Below are 21012 nucleotides of genomic sequence, written 5' to 3' on the forward strand. Positions count from 1 at the left end.
TTCTAAAAGTCTGCAGGTTCTTTCATGAGGTCACTTTTTTAAGCTTAAATATCTACTTTGCTTTGAAAATCTGTTTTCTCCCTTTTCAAAAAGAGCATACCAGAAGTTAAAATTGGATCATTTTTAGCAAGCTGCATCGTACATCTGGAGTGAATTGAAGAGTATGAATGTCATAGTATGTTACAGCAAAGACTGTCAAGTCTAATTTTTGCAGATCTACTAAATCTGAAAGGACAGTCTGGACAGCTAGCAGTTTTGATTGTTGAGCTGAGGTGTGTTTCCTAAAGTTATTCTTAAAATCAGAGAGGTTAAACAAAACCTGCAGCGTGGTCCTACTTGAATAGCAATGCAACGGTGATAGGAAATATCTTTATCATCTATATTATAGTCTCTTATAATTAGAGTTGAAAGAGGCTTGAGATCTTGTAACTGTTTACCAGTACCTCATTCTAGTCAGATAGTATCTAGTATCCATTGAACTACTTATAGTAATAATTATATTTTGCCCTTGATATGGTTTGGCCATGTCCCCACACAAATCTCGTCTTGAATTGTAGTTCCCGTAATCTCCATGTGTTGGGAAAGGGACCTGGTGGGAGGTAATTGAGTCATGGGGCTGGTTACCCTCATGCTGTTCTTGTGATAGTGGGTGAGTTCTCATGAGATCTGATGGTTTTATAAGGGGCTTTTCCACTTTTGCTTGGCACTTCTCTCCTACTGCCTTGTAAAGAAGGATGTATTTGCTTCCCCTTCGCCATGATTGTAAGTTTCTTGAAGCCTTCCCAGCCATGTGGAACTGAGTCAATCAAACCTCTTTCCTTTATAAATTACCCAGTCACAGGAATTTTTTAATAGCACCATGAGAATGGACTAACCCCTGTAAATTAATAAGTAGATATTCTGGTCTCTGTATATTTAATATTTTTGCTAGAATTCGCTGCTGAAACCCTGTGGGCTAGGAATTTTCATTGCAAAAGGATGTTTGATAACAAATTGAATTTATTTAATAGATATAAGGCTATTCATATTTTCTGTTTTGGGTCCATCTGTTTTTAAGGAATGTATCCTTTTCGTTTAATTTGTCAAGCTTATTGGCATAAAATTATTCACAAAAGGCTCTTACCATCTTTTAAATATCTGTAAATGATGTTGCATGTTGTAATATATCCTCTTTCATTGCTGATACTGGTAATTTATAGTCTCCTTTTCTTGATCAAGCTCCACAGCAGATTATCAATTTTATTATCTTTTCAAAGAACCAATTTTGACTCTGATAATTTTCTTGGTTGTTTATTTTTATTTTTATATCATTGATTTTTGCTGCTTATTATTTACTTCTTCCCTACTTAGTTTGGTTTTACTTTGATCTCTTTCTAGTTCCCTAAATTGGAAATTTGGATCCTTTATTTTAAACCTTTCTTGTTTTCCAAAATAACGTATGGGCTGTAAATTCTTCTAACCACTGTTTTAGTTATACACTTCCAATTTCTTTAAATGCTTTATTGAAGTGTAATAACTGATATAAACTGGACATATGTAAAGTGTATAAATTTGACATATGTATACATTGATGAATCTGTCACCACAGTCAAGATAATGACTCTACCCGTCACCACCAAAATTTTGCTTAATCCCTCCCTTCTGTTCCCTGATTATCTTTACAAACTAATTAAACAGTAGATTACTTTGCATTTTTTTGAATTTTAGATTAATGAAACTATAAAATAGATACACTTTTTTATCTGACTTCTTTCACTCAGCATAGTTCTTTGCATGATTGCATCATGTATTTTTTTTTTTTTTTTTTGGAGACGGAGTCTCGCTCTGTCGCCCAGGCTGGAGTGCAGTGGCCGGATCTCAGCTCACTGCAAGCTCCGCCTCCCGGGTTCATGCCATTCTCCTGCCTCAGCCTCCTGAGTAGCTGGGACTACAGGCGCCTGCCACCTCGTCCGGCTAGTTTTTTGTATTTTTTAGTAGAGACGGGGTTTCACCGTGTTAGCCAGGATGGTCTCGATCTCCTGACCTTGTGATCCGCCCGTCTCGGCCTCCCAAAGTGCCGGGATTACAGGCTTGAGCCACCGCGCCTGGCCTGCATCATGTATTTTTAAGCTATTAGGTGCACAGATGGTTAGCATTGTTGTATCTTCCTGATGAATTGACCCCTTTATTATTATGGGATGACCCTTTTTGTACCAGATAGTAGTCTTTGCTCTAAAATCTAGTGCTATCGGCCAGGCGTGGTGGCTTATGCCTGTAATCGCAGCACTCTAGGAGGCCAAGATGGGCAGATCACCTGAGGTCAGGTGATCTCTACTAAATACAAAATATTAGCCAGGCGTGGTGGTGCATGCCTGTAATCCCAGCTATTTGGGAGGCTGAGGCAGGAGAATCACTTGAACCTGGGAGGCAGAGGTTGCAGTGAGCCAAGATCATGCCATTGCACTCCAGCCTGGGCGACAGAAGTGAAACTCTGTCTCAAAAAAAATAAATAAATCACATGCACACGTATGTTTATTGCAGCACTATTCACAATAGCAAAGACTTGGAATCAACCCAAATGTCCATCAGTGACAGACTGGATTAAGAAAATGTGGCACATATACACCATGGAATACTATGCAGCCATAAAAAAGGATGAGTTTGTGTCCTTTGTAGGGACGTGGATGCAGCTGGAAACCATCATTCTCAGCAAACTATCGCAAGAACAGAAAACCAAACACCGCATGTTCTCACTCATAGGTGGGAACTGAACAATGAGATCACTTGGACTCGGGAAGGGGAACATCATACACCGGGGCCTATCATGGGGAGGGGGGAGGGGGGAGGGATTGCATTGGGAGTTATACCTGATGTAAATGACGAGTTGATGGGTTCTGACGAGTTAATGGGTGCAGCACGCCAACATGGCACAAGTATACATATGTAACAAACCTACACGTTATCCACATGTACCCTAGAACTTAAAGTATAATAATAAATAAATAAATAAATAATTTTAAAAAATCTAATGCTCTCATGGTATATTGTCCTCATCCTTTTCCTTTTAACCTATTTGAGCCTTCATATTTAAATGGTGTTTCTTGTAGGCAGCATGTAATTGGCTCTTTTTCATTTATCTAATCTGAAATCTCTATATTTCAGCTTTTCAAATATTTAAAGATATTTCTGTACCATTATCTTTTCTTCCTTGGACTAAACGTCGTCTTATTATGGTTTGGCTGATACTTTTTCTAAATCCTTCACTATTATCAAACTCTTCTGTCCATGCTTTGCTTCAAAGGGATATTACATCACAATAGAGATTTTGAGTCACCTTCTGCAAGAAATGCTGATCATTTATTACTTCATTTGCTTAACATGATCACCAAAGATCTATTTAGTCCCTCACCATTTGGTTAAAACCCATCTAGACCATCTGTCCCACTTTTCTTACCCAAATCATATTTTTTTCTTGGGTCACTACTGATTTTTTGATCTCCAGAAAAATTTCAAGGGGGCGTAAGAAAACATCTATTAATCAATTAATTTCCTCTGGAAATATCTGTTTTATCTTAGTTATACCAATTCTAGTTGAATTATTTTGAATGTGGGTCAAACAAAACTAGACTATAACTGAAAGGGTATTAAAATGTTTGCCTTTTTCTTCCAGGTAAAAATATCTCCATCATATCATCAGTCCAAAGGGGATCCCACTGCTAAGAAGGTGAGTTTGTTTTAATAAAGGCAAAAAAACAGTTCCTCTTCTCCATGTTTATTCTCCTATGTGGAACAATATTCTCAACATGGCAATGATTTTTAATCATCTTAATGCTCTCCAGGGTTATTTCTGATTAGATGCTTTAATGACATGTCTCCAGGCCCTCTTGGCTCCTCCAGAGAAGCCAAGTTGGGTTTTGACATCAGTCTCCTAGCAACTATCCGTTTCTAGAATTTCCATCTTCTATACCAGGCATGGTATCATGGTAGCAGGTGAAAGGTATTCAGAGGAAAGCTATATAGTTTGTCTTAATAATGTGCTTTACTTCGGCCGGGTGCAGTGGCTCACACCTGTAATCCCAGCACTTTGGGAGGCTGAGGTGGACGAATCATCTGAGGTCAGGAGTTCAAGACCAGCCTGGCCAACATGATGAAACCCCATCTCTACTAAAAATAGAAAATTAGCTAGGCGTGGTGGTGCATGCCTGTAATCCCAGCTACTCCAGAGGCTGAGGCAGGAGAATCACTTGAACCCAGGAGGCAGAGGTTGCAGTGAGTCGAGATTAAGCCACTGCACTCCAGTCTGGGCAACAAGAGTGAAACTCTGTCTCAAAAAAAAAAAAAAAAAAAAAAAAAAAATGTGCTTTACTTCTACAGAGCTGTGCCTAAAAAAACTGGCCTGAGATATTAACAGCACATGAGAAGGTCTTCAATAAATACTGGCAGAAGAGAGCTCTCATGTGTGCCGCTTCAGTTCCTGACTGTAAGCTTTGTGACCACAGATAGGGTCTGACTGTTTTACACTCTATCTGAGCAATGCATAGATGATGTCAAGAGAACCACTAAAATCTTTTCCTTTATCCGGCTGCAAAAGTGCGGTTGAAACATGGTAAACAAATTGACATTTCTGCTCGTTTCTTTCATCATTTTTCTTTCTCTAATAGTCAAAGTGTTTTTTTTCCTTGCCCTTTTTTACCATTTCAGCCAGCATCCGTATCAGTGAAGGACTATAGAACAAAAATAACCACCTGCTGGTTCTGTTGACTAACAGCAGGTTTTAGCTTCAAAGCAATGTTCCAAAAATGGGTCCCCCTCCTCTGACTTCAGAATCCCCTGAGACTTTTTCAGAAGAGAAGAGTCTAAAAACAAAATATGTTGTCTGAAAAGGCCTATAACACACTGCACATAAAAATCCTCTTTCACGCTTGTCAAGGCAGTAAGGGCAGGCGAGACTGAGGCAGTGACTGTTGATACTTAGAACCATCACACTGTAACGCGAAGAGTGGGGGGAGCCTGTCATTTTAGTCTCGCTCAGTAAATAGATGAGGAAATGGGAATCCAGAGGGATTCCAATTTTTTGTCTTGGCTCTCCAATGTTAGCTATGGAATACACTTCTAACATAGTGATGTCAAGCATGTGCTTTGGATACCACCAGACTTGGGTTCAAAGATTTACTCTTCTACTTATTTATCTGAATGACCTTGTGTAAACTGGCCCCTCTGTTTCATCTTATGTAAAATGGTGATGCTACTCTCAGAATTGTCCTGAAGATTAAATGAAATACTCGACTGTTTAAGAGTCTAACATTGTGTTTGACATATAGTAAGTACTCAAGCTGTTGTTGACACTAGTATTAAAATGCAGGTCTCCCGCCTCCTAATCAGATGTCCTCTTACTTTATCATGCTGCTTGTATAATATTGTTCATTGAGCAAGTATAGTCTACCCTTCACATTTGTGGGTTCTGCATCTGTGGATTCAACCAACCACAGATTGAAGATATATGGGGGGGGAAATGATAAAAAATAATGATACAACAATAAAAAACAGTACAACTATTTACATTGTATTAGGTATTATAAGTAATCTAAAGATGATTTAAAGTATATGGGAGGATTTACACTGGTTATATGCAAATACCATGCCATTTTAAAGGACTTGAGCATCCATGGATTTTGGCATCCACAGGAGGTCCTGGAGTAAATTCCCCACAGATACCAAGGGATGACTGTATTTCTTTCTTTCTTTCTTTTTTTTTTTTTGAGATGGAGTTTCCCTCTGTCGCCTAGGCTGGAGTACAGTCACACGATCTCAGGTCACTGCAACCTCCGCCTCCCAGGTTCAAGCGATTCTGCTACCTCAGCCTCCTGAGTAGCTGGGACTACAGGGATGCACCACCACACGCAGCCAGTTTTTGTATTTTTAGTAGAGATGGGGTTTCACCATGTTGGTCTCGAACTCCTAACCTCATGATCCGTCTGCCTTGGCTTCCCAAAGTGCTGGGATTACAGGTGTGAGCGACTGTCTTTTTTTTTTTTTTGAGACAGAGTCTCACTCTGTTGCCCAGGCTAGAGTGGAGTGGCACAATCTCAGTTCACTGCAACCTCCGCCTCCTGGGTTCAAGGATTCTCTTGCCTCAGTCTCCTGGGTACCTGGGACTGCAGGCACCCACCACCACACCCAGCTAATTTTTTTGTATTTTCAGTAGAGACAGGATTTCACCATGCTGGCCATGATAGTCTCAATCTACTGACTTCATGAGCCACCCGCCTTGGCCTCCCAAAGTGGTGGGATTACAGGTGTGAGCCACCACGCCCAGCCAGCTGTATTTTGTTACACTGGTTACTGAGATAAACAGTGGACTAGAGATGAGGTCCTGTTCTCAAAGGCCTCAGCATTTATTGAGAAAAGTAGACGGGTAAACTGACAGTTACCATACACCTTGACACATACCATGGAAGGTGCACAGGGTTCTGTGAAGGCGCCAAGGAAAGGCCCTATTCTGAGATGACTAGGCTAACTTAGTGCAGTTCTTACGTTCTTTATGGCAGAAACCTCCATGAAGAACTTTGAGGAATGGTTAGCTGCTTCCCTACAACACTGTTACCACATTAGAGTGACAGCAAATTCTGCCGTGTATATAGGCATTTATTAAATAAATACTCATTTAGAAATAGGTTCTGCAACCTATTTTTCAAACTGAGTAATGTCCCAGCTCTTTGTCATTTTAGGTGTCTGACCTCTTGTAAGGGATGTGACATTACAGAAGCAAGATTCTGTTACTCAGAATCGGCATCAGGCAAACAGACGCTTCCTAAGCCAATGACTGCACACAAGTGGCCCGGGCAGCATTCCTTTGTGATCAGATGCAGACTTATTCCTGGTTTATGCAAAAGTTGGGACTATCTCTAAAATATTTTATTCAGTATACATATCTCAGATACCTTTTACTTTATCAATGAGAGTCCATTTCCAATATTCACGATGGTGGTTAACAGGTCATTACTTTCACCAATAAAAATATTTCCATTTTTAAGCTAATGAGCCAAGTCTTAGTGTTGGTGAACATAGAATAGCTGAAGAGCTTTTTTTAGTGGCTGCCTTGTGGAGTTCATGTTAGCTGGCCTCTTCTGAAATACAGATTCTTAATTTGGGCCATGACCATTCCTGAGTTGAAGCCCAAAAGTAAATAGCACATACTTACTATCACGCTGTTTATGCCGTCTATCCTTACTTGAAAATATATATCATAGTGGGTGGCCATTCCAGATTAGGGGTCAGGAAAGGCTTCCCCGCAAAGGTAAAGTTTGACCTAGTCTTAAGAAACAAGGGAAATGATAACCTACGCAGATGGAGGTGAATATAACACATTGTAGGAAATGGGAGTGGTTCTGCATGTCTTCAATATAATATGAAAGCATGGAGAAGTCTGGTAAAAGATAAATAGGGATTCAGACCACAAAGAACCCAAGTCTGTGAAGTTTGCTTTCTATCTTGACGATAAGGTTTCCAGCAAAGGTAAGATTAAAAGCAGAAAGACCAATTAGAAGAGTAAGATATTTGTCTAGGCAAGAAAAAAGGTCCTAACCCTAGGCTATCTTAATGGAGTAAAGAGATTAGATGGATTCAATTATTAGCTATTTTTTCTCTCAGAAAACCCTGACACTCTCCTTAAATCTGAGTAAGTGTCCTTCCTTCCCTGAGCTCATAGCACCCTGAATTAGTCCCTACCAATACCTGGATGGGTTGAGGTTGCCTCTCTACTTAATGCCCATCTCCCATTAGGCCATATGCCTCGTGAGGGCAGAGCGGTAACCATGTCAGTCTTGTTTACAGGTTGTATCCTTAAGTGTAGAACAAAGTAGTCACTCGTTCGTTGTTGAATAAATGAGAGATATACGAAAGAGATTTCATAGGACTCCGTGGCTGTTTATGAGAAGTGAAGGGGAAAAGAAATTTCTGGCTCTGATGACTAGAGGAAAAATAAATGAAACATCATTATTGTTTCACGCTTGTCTCCCAGGCATGGCCAGTTCCTTATTTGAATCAGCAGTACTCGAAGAGAGATTTACCTGAAGATCAGTGTGAAACTCAACACCTAATTATTACTTCCTTAGTTGGGTATATATTTTTGTGTTGATATGCTTGTATGCTCATGTACATCTATGTATATATTCTGGTTCTTATCCTTGAGCTACCGTCTCTCTTCCCAAAGTTGCATTGACAGATGGAAGCAGCAGTAGTGTCTGTTGAACAGAGTGACTGCCAAAGTGACATGTGTAGGAAACACAAAGGAAGCAGTAATGTTCTTGATTTAGCTAAAAAGTCTCTGTTGACCGATAACTGAAGGAAGTGTTTGGTGACTCTGCTGTCAATATTGGCCCTGCCAAGAGCTGGATTCAAGTGCTAAGGAAACCAGAGTCATGTTCTGTAGGACTCTGCTCACTTCCTGGGGCTTCTTTTTAGGTATTTCATGTAGGAGTCACTCTGTAGAATGTCACTGTTCCGCTCTGCCGCTGCATGTCAGAGTGTGCATCACATTCCACAACATGGATCTTTTTTTCTTTTTCTTTTTTTTTTTTTTTTTTTTTTGAGTTGGAGTCTCACTCTATCACCCAGCCTGGAGTGCAGTGGTGTGATCTTGACTCACTGCAACCTCTGCCTCCCAGGTTCGAGCAGTTCTCCTGCCGCAGCCTCCCGAGTAGCTGGGACAAGCACACGCCACCACACCCAGCTAATTTTTTTGTATTTTTAGGAGAGAAGGGGTTTCACCGTGTTGGCCAGGCTGGTCTCAGACTCCTGACCTCAACTTCCCAGAATGCTGGGATTACAGGCATGAGCCCCCATGCCCGACCCACAACATGTATCTTTTTACTAGCATTTTGCATTATAGATATTCTTTATAAAAGCTTTAGATTGGCAATATTTATTGTATATAAAATTGGTATATATTTACTTTATATAAAATTTCTTCTTAGTGGGCTCTAATTGATAGTTTCAGTAACAGAGTTGGAAGATACACATGGTTCCTTAGGACCTTTAGTATTTGATCATGTATGACCAGAAATTTAAAAATCAGGAATCATTGCCTTCAGATAAAAATTGACATAAAACCCATTGCAGTGAATTCCCCAGGATAGATCCAAATGGAGGTGTTGACAGTGTTTAAGGTAGGTCAGAAGAGTTAGTTTGGGGCAGCATCAGACACCACTCAGCTATGATGCATCTCTTCTTGACTACCAAAGAAACACCAACCAAGAATTTTCACAGAAAAGTTGGGTCTGTTACATTTACGATAACTAGAGAAAGCATTTTGTCTTATGTCTTGATCACAGGTACATGGTTACTTCTCTGAGCAACTCCTGGTTTTAGATCGGCTTTCTCTGCCAGTGTGTCTGCAGAAGCTGAGGGGCCAGGTGCTCTGGCTGAAGACTATCCTCAGGCTGCTGGTGCCACTGGAGGTTCTCCTCCAGTGTTCTCCTCAAAGTAACTTCTTCCAGTTAGGGACAATGCATAGGGAATGAGACAGTGGAAAGCCTTTCCAATAGTTCTGTGAATCCATTCAGTAGATACTCCGCAAGCCTCTGTTAGGTGCCAGGGTTCAGAGGGACAAAGGACAGTGAAGAAATACAGTTCCCTCTCTCAGCACATTTACATGTTAATGGTGACTGAACTGGTGGATGTCATAGCCAAGCCTCTCAGAAGTTGATTTTCAGTTTGTTAAGTATTCAGGTAGGTTATAAGAATTTGGAGCTGATTTTTGGAGTTTTTTAAGAGACAGTGTCTCACTGTGTTGCCCAGGCTGGAGTGCAGTGGCACAGTCATAGCTCACTGCAGCCTCAGACTCCTGGGCTCAAGTGATTGTCCCACCTCAGCCTCCTGAGTAATTGGGATTATAGGCATGAGCCACCATGCCTGGCTGTGTTTTGTTTTTTGTTTTTTTTTTTCGGTGGTTGTTCCAGGTGTTCTTACGAAGTAAGGTTTTTATAACCAATTCCCAGTCTTGCTGCTCATGTCAGCAATATAGACAGCTATACTTGCTCATAATTTTTGTTGAATTACAGGTTGGCTTTTTTTTTTTTTTTTTTTTAAGGGAAAAAGCCTCACAAAGGCCACTGTTTCCATAACAACCAGAAAAGCTGGCCACGGTGTCTCAACTGACTGGCCCTAAGAATGGCTGGTTGGTAGTTTCACAAAAGTCAAGGGAAACATGAAATGAAGAAAACACTGAGATAGATGCAGCATTTTCTAGCCATCATTTGATGGAGGCTTAAATAAAATAAAGATACATTCACCTTTTGATGCCTCACCCTTAACTCTTTCCTGCAAAGATGCGAGTTCTCATAAACAACAAAATGATAGCCCTTGATGGATATAGATGCTTCTTCTCTAGAGTATTTGTCTTAATAGGACTCCAAATATGACTTCATTGCCTCTACTGAGCACCCCCGCAATTAACGGAAACAGAGAACATGATTCAATCTTTGTTTTTGTATTAGTAGAGTTGAAAACCTCAGCAAGACAGATGCCTTTTTATGGATGTGAAGAAGCTGGAGTCTAGTTGCCTTTAGACACCTGGAGGGCAGTGATCTGGAGGACAGTAACTGGAAGAAAGCATAGGTATCCTTAATTGTTGAGAGGACAGAGCTGGTACCTGTGGGTAGCTACTGTGTGAATGGAAATGTCAGCTTGGTATGAGAATTTCATAATGGCAGAACAAGCTATCTTGAGTGACACTACATTACCTACTACTAGAGGTGTTTGGTCAGTGACAGGATATCTATTGCTCAAAGCTCCTGCCATTGGTCAGAGTTGGGACTAGTTGATTTTTAGATCCCTTGAAGCATTAAAATCTTACAAGCCTATAATTGTATTAAAAACAAGTTGCAGCCGGGCTCGGTGGCTGATGCCTGTACTCCCAGCATTTTGGGAAGCCGAGGCGGGCAGATCACGTGAGGTCAGGAGTTCAAGACCAGCCTGACCAACATGCTGAAACCCTATAATTACTAAAATTACAAAAATTAGCCAGGCGTGATAGTGGGCACCTGTAATCCAGGCTACTCAGGAGGCTGAGGCAGGAGAATTGCTTGAACCCGGGAGGCAGAGGTTGCAGTGAGCTGAGATCACGCCATTGCACTCCAGCCTGGACAACAGAGTAAGACATTGTGTTTTTGTTTTTGTTTTTTTTTAAAACCAAGTTGCATGTTCACTGATGTGGTGAATGATTTTAGTTAAAACTAACTAAACAGCCTAAACTAATAGAATGTATTGTCTTTCAAAGAAAAATCTGGATTTATGTAAGAAGAGACTTGATTCAGAAGAATCATTGCAGTAGAGGTGAGGGGGCTATTGCAGTAAGGGGAACGCTCCAACCATAAGATCTGCAAGGGTCTCAAAGATCACACAGAAAGGAAATTTATTTCCTAAGAGGGGGTGGGTAAACAATGCTAGAAAGAACCAGGTGTGAAGGAGTGGGTGGAGGGAATGGACAGCTGATCAGAGATGCTTTTCCTTGTGGTCAGCTGATTCTCAGAAGCAATTTTCAAAGGAGAGATTCTATACTCTGGGTCAGAGTTCAGGGGCTTGGGGAAAGGAAAGAAGCTTAACCAAAATTTGGTTGTCCAGCAAGCATTTTGATTTTGTTAATAATTTTTGTAATTAATAGCCTTTATTTTTTAGGAGTACTGTAGTTTTAGGTTTACAGAAACGTAGAGCAGTAAGCACAGAGTTCCCATATGTTCACTTTCCCTCCCCATCCCCACAGTTGCCCCTGTTACTAACATCTTGCATCGATCTGATACACTTGTTCTAATTGATGAGGCAATATTAATACGTTATTATTAACTAAAGTCCATGGTTTACATTAGGGTTCACTCTTTCTGTTGTATATTCTGTGAGTTCTGATAAATGTATAGTGAAATGTATCCACCATTACACCATCATACAGAATAGCTTCACTGCCCTCCAAATCCCTGTGCTCCACCTATGTATCCTGCTTTCTCCCCAAACTTTCGGCAACTACTAATCCTTTTACTGTATCCATAGTTTTGCCTTCTCTAGAATGGCATGTAATTTCATAGTGTGTAGGCTTTCTAAATTGGCATCTTTCACTCAGCAGTCAGCAGTTAGGGTTCCTCGGTGTCTTCATGGCTTAATAGCTCTTTTCTTTTTATCACTGAGTAATACTCCATTGTCTGCTTGGACTATAATTTGTTTATCCATTCACCTACTGCAGGACATCCTAGTTGCTTCTACGTTTTGACAGTTGTGACTCAAGCTGCAGTAAATATCCATGTGTAGGATTTTGTGTGGGCATCTCAACTCATTTGTGTAAATACCTAGGACCATGATTGCTGGATTATGTGGTAAGACTATCTTTACATTTTTTAAATTGCCAAACTGTCTGCCAAAGTGGCTGTGCCATTTTACATTCCCAGCAGCAGTGAATGAGAGTTCATGTTGCTCCACATCCTCACCAGCATTTGGTGTTGTGGTGGTATCAGTGTTTTGAATTTTAGCCATTCTAATAGGTATGTAGTGGTATCTCATTTTCTTAAATTCACAATTACCTGATGATATAGGATGATAAGTGTCTGTTGACTCATATGTTTATTTTCCATTTGTGTATCTTTTTTTCAAATTTTATTTTAGACATAGGGTATATATGTGCAGATTTGTTACATGAGAATATTGAGTGATGCTAAGGTTTAGTGTATGAATCCTGTCACGCAGGTAGTGAGCATAGTACCCCCCACCCTCTAGTATTCCATAGGGTCTATTGTTCCCATATTTATCTCCATGTGTGCTCAATGTTTAGCTCCCACTTATAAGTGAGAACATGTGGTATTTTGTTTTCTGTTCCATGTTAATTTGCTTAGGATTGCAGCCACTAGCTCATCTGTGTTACTGCAAAGGATATAATTTCATTCTTTTTTATAGTTGTGTAGTATTCCATGTGTACCAGATTTCTTTATGCAGTCTATCATTGATGGACACTTGGGTTGATTACATGTCTTTGCTATTGTGAATAATAGCCATGCTGATGGTGTGAGATGGTATTTCATTGTGGTTTTGATTTGCATTTCTCTGATGATTAGTGATCCTGAGCATTTTTTCATATGTTTTTTGGCCACTTTTATGTCTTCTTTTGAGAAATGTCTGTTCATGATCTTTGCTCACTTTTTAATTCGGTTATTTGGTTTTTGCTTGTTATTTTGGCTCTGTGTAGAGTCTGGATATTAGGTCTTCGTTGGATGCATAGTTTGAGAATTTCTCCTCCTGTTCTGTAGGTTGTCTGTTTGCTTTCTTGATAGTTTTGTTATTGTTGTTGTTTTGTGTGTATTTTTGCTTTTGTTTTTGTTTTTGCTTTTTTGGCTGTGCAGATGCTCTTTAGTTTAATTAGGTCCCGCTTGTCTGTTTTTGCTTTTGTTGCCATTGCTTTTGGAGACTTAGCAAAAAATTATTTGCCAAGGGTCAGTGAATGAAACCAAAACTTGGTTCTTTGAAAAAATAAACTAGATTGATAAACCACTAGCTAGGTTAACAAAGAAAAAAGAGGAGATCCAAATAAATACAATCAGAAATGACAAAGATGACATTACAGCTGATCCCACAGAAATAGAAAAGATCCTCAGAATATCAGGAACAACTCTATACACACAAATTAGAAATTCTAGAGGAAATGGATAAATTCCTGGAAACATACAGAATCTCCTAAGATTGAATCCAGAATATATCGTAACTCTGCATAAACCAATATTAAGCTCTAAAATGGAATCAGTAATAAAAAACCCACCAACCAAAAAAAGCACTAGACCAGATGGAGTCACAGCCAAGTTCTATCGAATTATACTTCTTTCTACCAAAAGAAGAACTGGTACCAGTCCTACTGAAAGTATTCCAAAATATTGAGGAAGGACTCCTCCTTAACTCATTCCGTGAAGCCAGCATCAACCTAATACCAAACTCTGGCAGAGACACGATGAAGAAAGAAAACTTCAGGCCAATATCTCTGATAAACATAGATGCAAAAATCCTCAACAAAATACCAGCAGACCAAATCCAGCAGCACATCAAAAAGTTAACTCACCACAATCAACTAGGCATTATTCCTGATATACAAGATTGGTTCAACATATGCAAATGAATAAATGTGATTCAGCACATAAACAGATTCAAAAGCAAAAACAATATGATCATCTCTATATATACAGAAAAGGCTTTCAATGAAATCCAACATCCCTTCATGATAAAAACCCTCAACAGACTAGGCATCAAAGGAACATACCTCAAAATAATAAGAGCCATCTTTGACAGATCGCACAGCGAACATCATACTGAACAGCCAAAAGCTCGAACCACTCCCTTTGAAAACTGGAACAAGACAAGAATGTCCACTCTAACCACTCCTATTCAACATTGTATTGGAAGTCCTAGCCAGAGCAGTCAGGCAAGAGAAAGAAAGAAAAGGCATCCAAATAGGAAACAACGTAGTCAAATGATCTTTCTTCATTGATAATATGATTCTATACCTAGAACATCCTAAAGACTCTGCCAAAGGCTCCTAGAACTGATAAATGACCTTAATAAAGTTTCAGGATACAAAGTCAATGTACAAAAATCAGTAGCATTTCTATACACCAACAGTGTTCAGGCTGAGAATGAAATCAAGAACAGAATCTTACTTTCTATAGCCACAAAACAAAACACAACGAAATGACATACCAGGAAGATAGTTAACCAAGATATCTTCTACAAGGATAACTGCAAAACATTGCTGAAAGAAATCAGAGATGACACATATACATGGAAAAACAGTCAATGCTCATGGATTGGAAGAATCAATATTATAAAGATGGCCATGCTGCTCAAAGCAATTTACAGTCAGTGCTATTCCTACCAAACTACCAATATAATTCTTCACAGAATTAGAAAAAAACTATTCTAAAATTCATGTGGAACAAAAAAAGACCATGAATAGCCAGCCACAGCAATGCTAAACAAAAAGAGCAAAGCTGGAGGCATCACACTACCTGACTTCAAACTATACTATAAAGCCACAGTAACCAAAACAGCTTGGTACTGTTACAAAACAGACACATAGATCAATGGCACAAAATAGAAAACTCAGAAATAAAGCCTCAAACCTACAACCACCTGATCTTTGACAAGGCCAACAAAAACAAGCAATGGGGAAATGACTCCCAATTTAATAAATGGTACTGTATATCTTTTTGATGAAGTCTTTAACAACAGTTTTTCAGGTTTTTTTTAGTGGTGGCCTAGGATTTACCATATGCATCTTAGCTTTTCATATTCAGCTTTTGATTTAAAGTAGCTTAATTCCATATATATATATATACACACATATATATATATATATATACACACACACACTCTCCTATATAGTTTTATTCCCTTTCCCCCACTTTTGTGGTATTGCACATACAACAAAATATATTTAGTACCTTTAGTAATATATAGTACATATATAGTTATATTGTTAGATATAGTGCATCTAGTAGTGTTACAAATGCAACAATACGTTGTTGTAATTTTTACTTTACCATCTGTAGTCATTTCCTTAGCTTAGTAAAAGCTTGTTTTCACCTACCTCCTTTGTGTAAATGTTACATATATTACATTTCCACATATTATAAGCCCAACATTTATACACACTTTGTATGATTGCTTTTTAAAATAAGTTATTAGAAGAAAAAAGCAAATATGCATTTATACTATATTTTATAATCTCATGCTTACCTTTTGCAGTTCCTTTTTTTTTTAAACATGGATTTGAATTACCCTCCGCAGTCAGTTGCTTTCATGCCAAATAAATTGCATTAGTAGTTCTTACAAGCCAGGTCTGCCTATCAACAAATTCTCTCAGTTTTTGTTTAGCTGGGAAAGTTTTTATGTCACCTTCATTTTTGAAAGCCAGCTTTGCTGGATATAGAAATCTTAGTGGGCAGTTTTTTCTTTGAGCATTTTGAATATGTGGCCTCCATTGTTTCTGCTGTTAGTTTTATTGAGGTTCTTTATAAATTACTAGTCATTTTTCTCTTGCTGTTTTCAAGTTTTTCACATTGTTACTGACTTTTGGCATTACATTATTACGTACTTGCAGATAAATTATTATGATATATCTGTTTGTGGATCTCTTTGTTTTCATCCTACTTAGAATTTGTTAAGCTTCCTGAATGTGTAGGTTATTGTTTTTCAATGAACGTAGAACATTTTAGCCATAATATATTCAAATATTTTCCCTCTCCTTTCTCTCCTCTTCTGGTCCTCTCTTTATGCGTATGTTGGGCTGATGATAACTCCACATTTCTCTGCGACTGTGTTCACTTTTCTTTCTTTTTTCTCTCTGTTGTTCAGCTTGTATGATCTCTACTGAACTGTCTTCAAGTCACCAAATCTTCTGCTAGCCAAATCAACCGCTGAGCCCGTCTTGTGAATTTGTTTCAGTTGTAGTTTTCAACTCCAGAATTTTCATTCATTCTGTTTTATAATTTGTATCTCTTTATTGATACTGTCTCTATTGATGTTATATTGTCATCATACCTTCCTTTACTTTGTAAGCCATGCTTTCCTTTAGTTCTGTGAAGATATTTATAATGACTATTTTGAAATATTTTTCTGTTAAATCTGACATCTGTTTACTCTTCCAGACAGTTTGTTTTGTGCTTTTTTTCCTGGAGTTTGAGCATACTTTCCTGTTTCTTTGCATGCCTCATAACTTTTTAATGGAAACTGGACATTTTAGAAAAATATATTGTATACCCTATATACTAGTCCCCCTACCCCCAGGGCTTGTTATTAGTGACTGGCTAGATGAATTTAGTAAAGTCTATTTTTCTCCACAATATTAAGCTTCTGACGTTGTTTCTCAAGTAAGTGTAGCCTTGGGTATGTCTGCAGTCACCCTGGAATGACAGTGGTATTGGCTGGGCTCTCGTTTTGTTGTTGTTTGTTTGTTTGTTTTTCTCTGACCATACCCCACTGTTAAGCTCTACAAATTGCCTGATGATTGCTCTACTGTTTCCACTAATGCCTTAGTACATAAATCGTCTATAAACTAATCCAGTCAAATTGCAGTTTCTTTTAAGTAATAGTTTCTGAGACCTAGTTTTGATATTTCTTCTGACCTCACAAGGTCTCCTGCAGTTGTCTTTTTCCTCAGTTCTCTTCTGCAAAGTAGCCAGCTAATAGTCTAGGTTGTATCTTCATTAAATCCAGAAGTCTGTTCCCAGTTGCATTTCACCACTACCTCCACTGTTCTTTTTTTTTTTTTTTTTTTTTTTTTTTTATTATTATACTTTAAGTTCTAGGGTACATGTGCACAATGTGCAGGTTTGTTACATATGTATACATGTGCCATGTTGGTGTGCTGCACCCATTAACTCGTCATTTACATTAGGTATATCTCCTAATGCTATTCTTCCCCCCACCCCCTCCCCACAATAGGACCCGGTGTGTGATGTTCCCCTTCCTGTGTCCAAGTGATCTCATTGTTCACTTCCCACCTATGAGTGAGAACATGCAGTATTTGGTTTTCTGTTCTTGCAATACTTTGCTGAGAATGATGGTTTCCAGCTGCATCCATGTCCCTACAAAGGACACAAACTCATCCTTTTTTATGGCTGCATAGTATTCCATGGTGTATATGTGCCACATTTTCTTAATCCAGTCTGTCACTGATGGACATTTGGGTTGATTCCAAGTCTTTGCTATTGTGAATAGTGCCGCCATAAACATACATGTGCATGTGTCTTTATAGCAGCATGACTTATAATCTTTGGGTATATCCCCAGTAATGGGATGGCTGGGTCAAATGGTATTTCTAGTTCTAGATCCTTGAGGAATCGCCACACTGTTTTCCACAATGGTTGAACTGGTTTACAGTCCCACCAACAGTGTAAAAGTGTTCCTATTTCTCCACATCCTCTCCAGCACCTGTTGTTTCCTGATTTTTTAATGATTGCCATTCTAACTGGTATGAGATGGTATCTCATTGTGGTTTTGATCTGCATTTCTCTGATGGCGAGTGATGATGAGCATTTTTTCATGTGTCTGTTGGCTGTATGAATGTCTTCTTTTGAGAAGTGTCTGTTCATATCCTTTGCCCACTTTTTGATGAGGTTGTTTGTTTTTTTCTTGTAAATTTGATTGAGTTCTTTATAAGTTCTGGATATTAGCCCTTTGTCAGATGAGTAGATTGCAAAAATTTTCTCCCATTCTGTAGGTTGCCTGTTGACTCTGCTGGTAGTTTCTTTTGCTGTGCAGAAGCTCTTTAGTTTAATTAGATCCCATTTGTCAATTTTGGCTTTTGTTGCCATTGCTTTTGGTGTTTTAGACATGAAGTCCTTGCCCATGCATGTGTCCTGAATGGTGTTGCCTAGGTTTTCTTCTAGGGTTTTATGGTTTTAGGTCTAACATTTAAATCTCTAATCCATCTTGAATTAATTTTAGTATAAGGAATAAGGAAAGGATCCAGTTTCAGCTTTCTACTTATGGCTAGCCAATTTTCCCAGCACCATTTATTAAATAGGGAATCCTTTCCCCATTTCTTGTTTTTCTCAGGTTTGTCAAAGATCAGATGGCTGTAGATGTGTGGTATTATTTCTGCAGGCTCTGTTCTGTTCCATTGGTCTACATCTCTGTTTTGGTACCAGTACCATGCTGTTTGGTTCCTGTAGCCTTGTAGTACAGTTTGAAGTCAGGTAGTGTGATGCCTCCAGCTTTGTTCTTTTGACTTAGGATTGTCTTGGCAATACGGGGTCTTGTTTGGTTCCATATGCACTTTAAAGCAGTTTTTTCCAATTCTGTGAAGAAAGTCATTGGTAGCTTGATGGGGATGGCATTGAATCTATAAATTACCTTGGGCAGTATGGCCATTTTCACGATATTGATTCTTCCTATCCATGAGCATGGTATGTTCTTCCATTTGTTTGTGTTCTCTTTTATTTCATTGAGCAGTGGTTTGTAGTTCTCCTTGTAGAGGTCCTTTACATCCCTTGTAAGTTGGATTCCTAGGTATTTTATTCTCTTTGAAGCTATTGTGAATGGAAGTTCATTCATGATTTGGCTCTCTGTTTGTCTGTTACTGCTGTATAAGAATGCTTGTGATTTTTGCACATTGATTTTGTATCCTGAGACTTTGCTGAAGTTGCTTATCAGCTTAAGGAGATTTTGGACTGAGACAAAGGGGTTTTCTAAATATACAATCATGTCATCTGCAAACAGGGACAATTTGACTTCTTCTTTTCCTAACTGAATACCCTTTATTTCTTTCTCTTGCCTGATTGCCCTGGCCAGACATCCAACACTATGTTGAACAGGAGTGGTGAGAGAGGGCATCCCTGTCTTCTGCCAGTTTTCAAAGGGAATGCTTCCAGTTTTTGCCCATTCAGTATGATATTGGCTGTGGGTTTGTCATAAATAGCTCTTATTATTTTGAGATACGTTCCATCAATACCGAATTTATTGAGAGTTTTTAGCATGAAAGGCTGTTGAATTTTGTTAAAGGCCTTCTGCATCTATTGAGATAATCATGTGGTTTTTGTCTTTGGTTCTGTTTATATGCTGGATTACGTTTATTGATTTGCGTATGTTGAACCAGCCTTGCATCCCAGGGATGAAGCCCACTTGATCATGGTGGATAAGCTTTTTGATGTGCTGTTGGATTTGGTTTGCCAGTATTTTATTGAGGATTTTTGCATCGATGTTCATCAGGGATATTGGTCTAAAATTCTCTTTTTTTTGGATCTGTTCCTATTCTGCCATCTTGGGCGTGCCCCCCTCCACTGTTCTTAAGAACACACTTAGGACTGAAATTCTCTATATTCAGTTTCAAGTGAAGTCTGTTCCTCTGGGAAAAGATTAGAAGTTATTTATTTTAGGATCTACTTTTTTCCCAAGGAAAAATCTCTGAGCTGGGGCTCTGCAGCTGGGGGTAGGCACAATGGCAAGCTTTTTGCTGACTGTCATCCCCTGGTCTACTAGTTGAATGCTGTTGGAAGTGGGGAGGGACAGCAGCCTAAGGTGAAAGCCTAAGCAGCCTCCTGGCCTGCCTCTCCCAGACTCATAAGCCAGGGCAAGGGTGATCAGAGACCAAAGATTTTCAGTGCACAGCCTCCAAGGTAGAGCTTCCATTCCATGAGTAGAGGCTTCCAGAAGAAGGGAACACCCATTACCTCTTGACTCTACTCACCTAGGACTTAGCTCCAGCAACACGTAGCTGATGGCAGGATGAAAAATACCAAAGTCCTGCTCCTACTGGGAAGAAAGCCTTCCAACTGTGGTCTTGGGATAAAGAGAGCCTGCTGTTCTTGGTTGCAGTAGTGTAGAGTTCTGTCTTGCTGAGTTGTGAAGGTGGGGAAGGGAGCAGTCGGTTCAGAAACCATAGTCATCTTTCTTACCAAATTTTCATAGTGTAGGGAGGATAGTTTCTTCATTTGGTCATTAAATGCTTGGAGTTTTTATTTTATAGTTTTCACCAGTTTTTATTTGGAGTTTATCTTAATCCACTTGTATTGCTATAAAGGAATACCCACAGCTGGGTAATTTATAAAGAAAATAGGTTTATTTTGCTCATGGTTCTGTAGGCTGTACAAGCAGCATGTACGAGCATCTGCTTCTGGTGGGAGCCTCATGCTGCCTCCACTCAAAGCGGAAGGCAAAGGGGAGCCAACATGTCCAGAGATCACATTGTTACCAAGAAAAAGGGGCATTGCTGGCCTGATACGTTAGAAGCCAACACTATGACACTGTGGGTGTTTTTTGTTTTTGCTTTTGTTTTTGTTTTTAGAAAAGAACTGCTTTTTATTATAAATTGACTAGCAAGAAGACAGGAGTCCAGCTCAAATCTGTCTCCCTATGCTGGCTCTAAGGCAGTAATTTTATTAGTAAAGGTTCAAGGGGTAGATTCTGGGATCAGCAGGTGATTAGTAGAAAAGAGAAGGTCTGGAAAGTCCTCAGGGATGCGTGTTTATCTCTGCATGCTACCTCATGGGTCTCAAGTGCAAGTTTGGG

At 39.2% G+C, this 21012-nt stretch overlaps 1 protein-coding gene across 2 annotated transcripts in view; it reads left to right on the forward strand.

Moving 5' to 3' along the window:
• Positions 1 to 21012, forward strand: part of VPS8 (VPS8 subunit of CORVET complex) — a 249543-nt gene that overhangs the window by 215641 nt on the left and 12890 nt on the right. The window contains exons 45-46 of one of the 2 annotated variants that reach the window (XM_050778328.1): positions 3650 to 3703; positions 9312 to 15993. In XM_050778328.1, coding sequence (XP_050634285.1) covers positions 3650 to 3703; positions 9312 to 9500 — 243 coding nt within the window. In that variant the 3' untranslated portion in view covers positions 9501 to 15993. Of the gene's footprint in view, positions 1 to 3649; positions 3704 to 9311; positions 15994 to 21012 lie in introns of those variants that run through there. The other variant, XM_050778327.1, reaches the window with a different exon arrangement.

The sequence above is a fragment of the Macaca thibetana genome, chromosome 2, assembly GCF_024542745.1.
Source record: "Macaca thibetana thibetana isolate TM-01 chromosome 2, ASM2454274v1, whole genome shotgun sequence".
NCBI lineage: Eukaryota > Metazoa > Chordata > Mammalia > Primates > Cercopithecidae > Macaca > Macaca thibetana.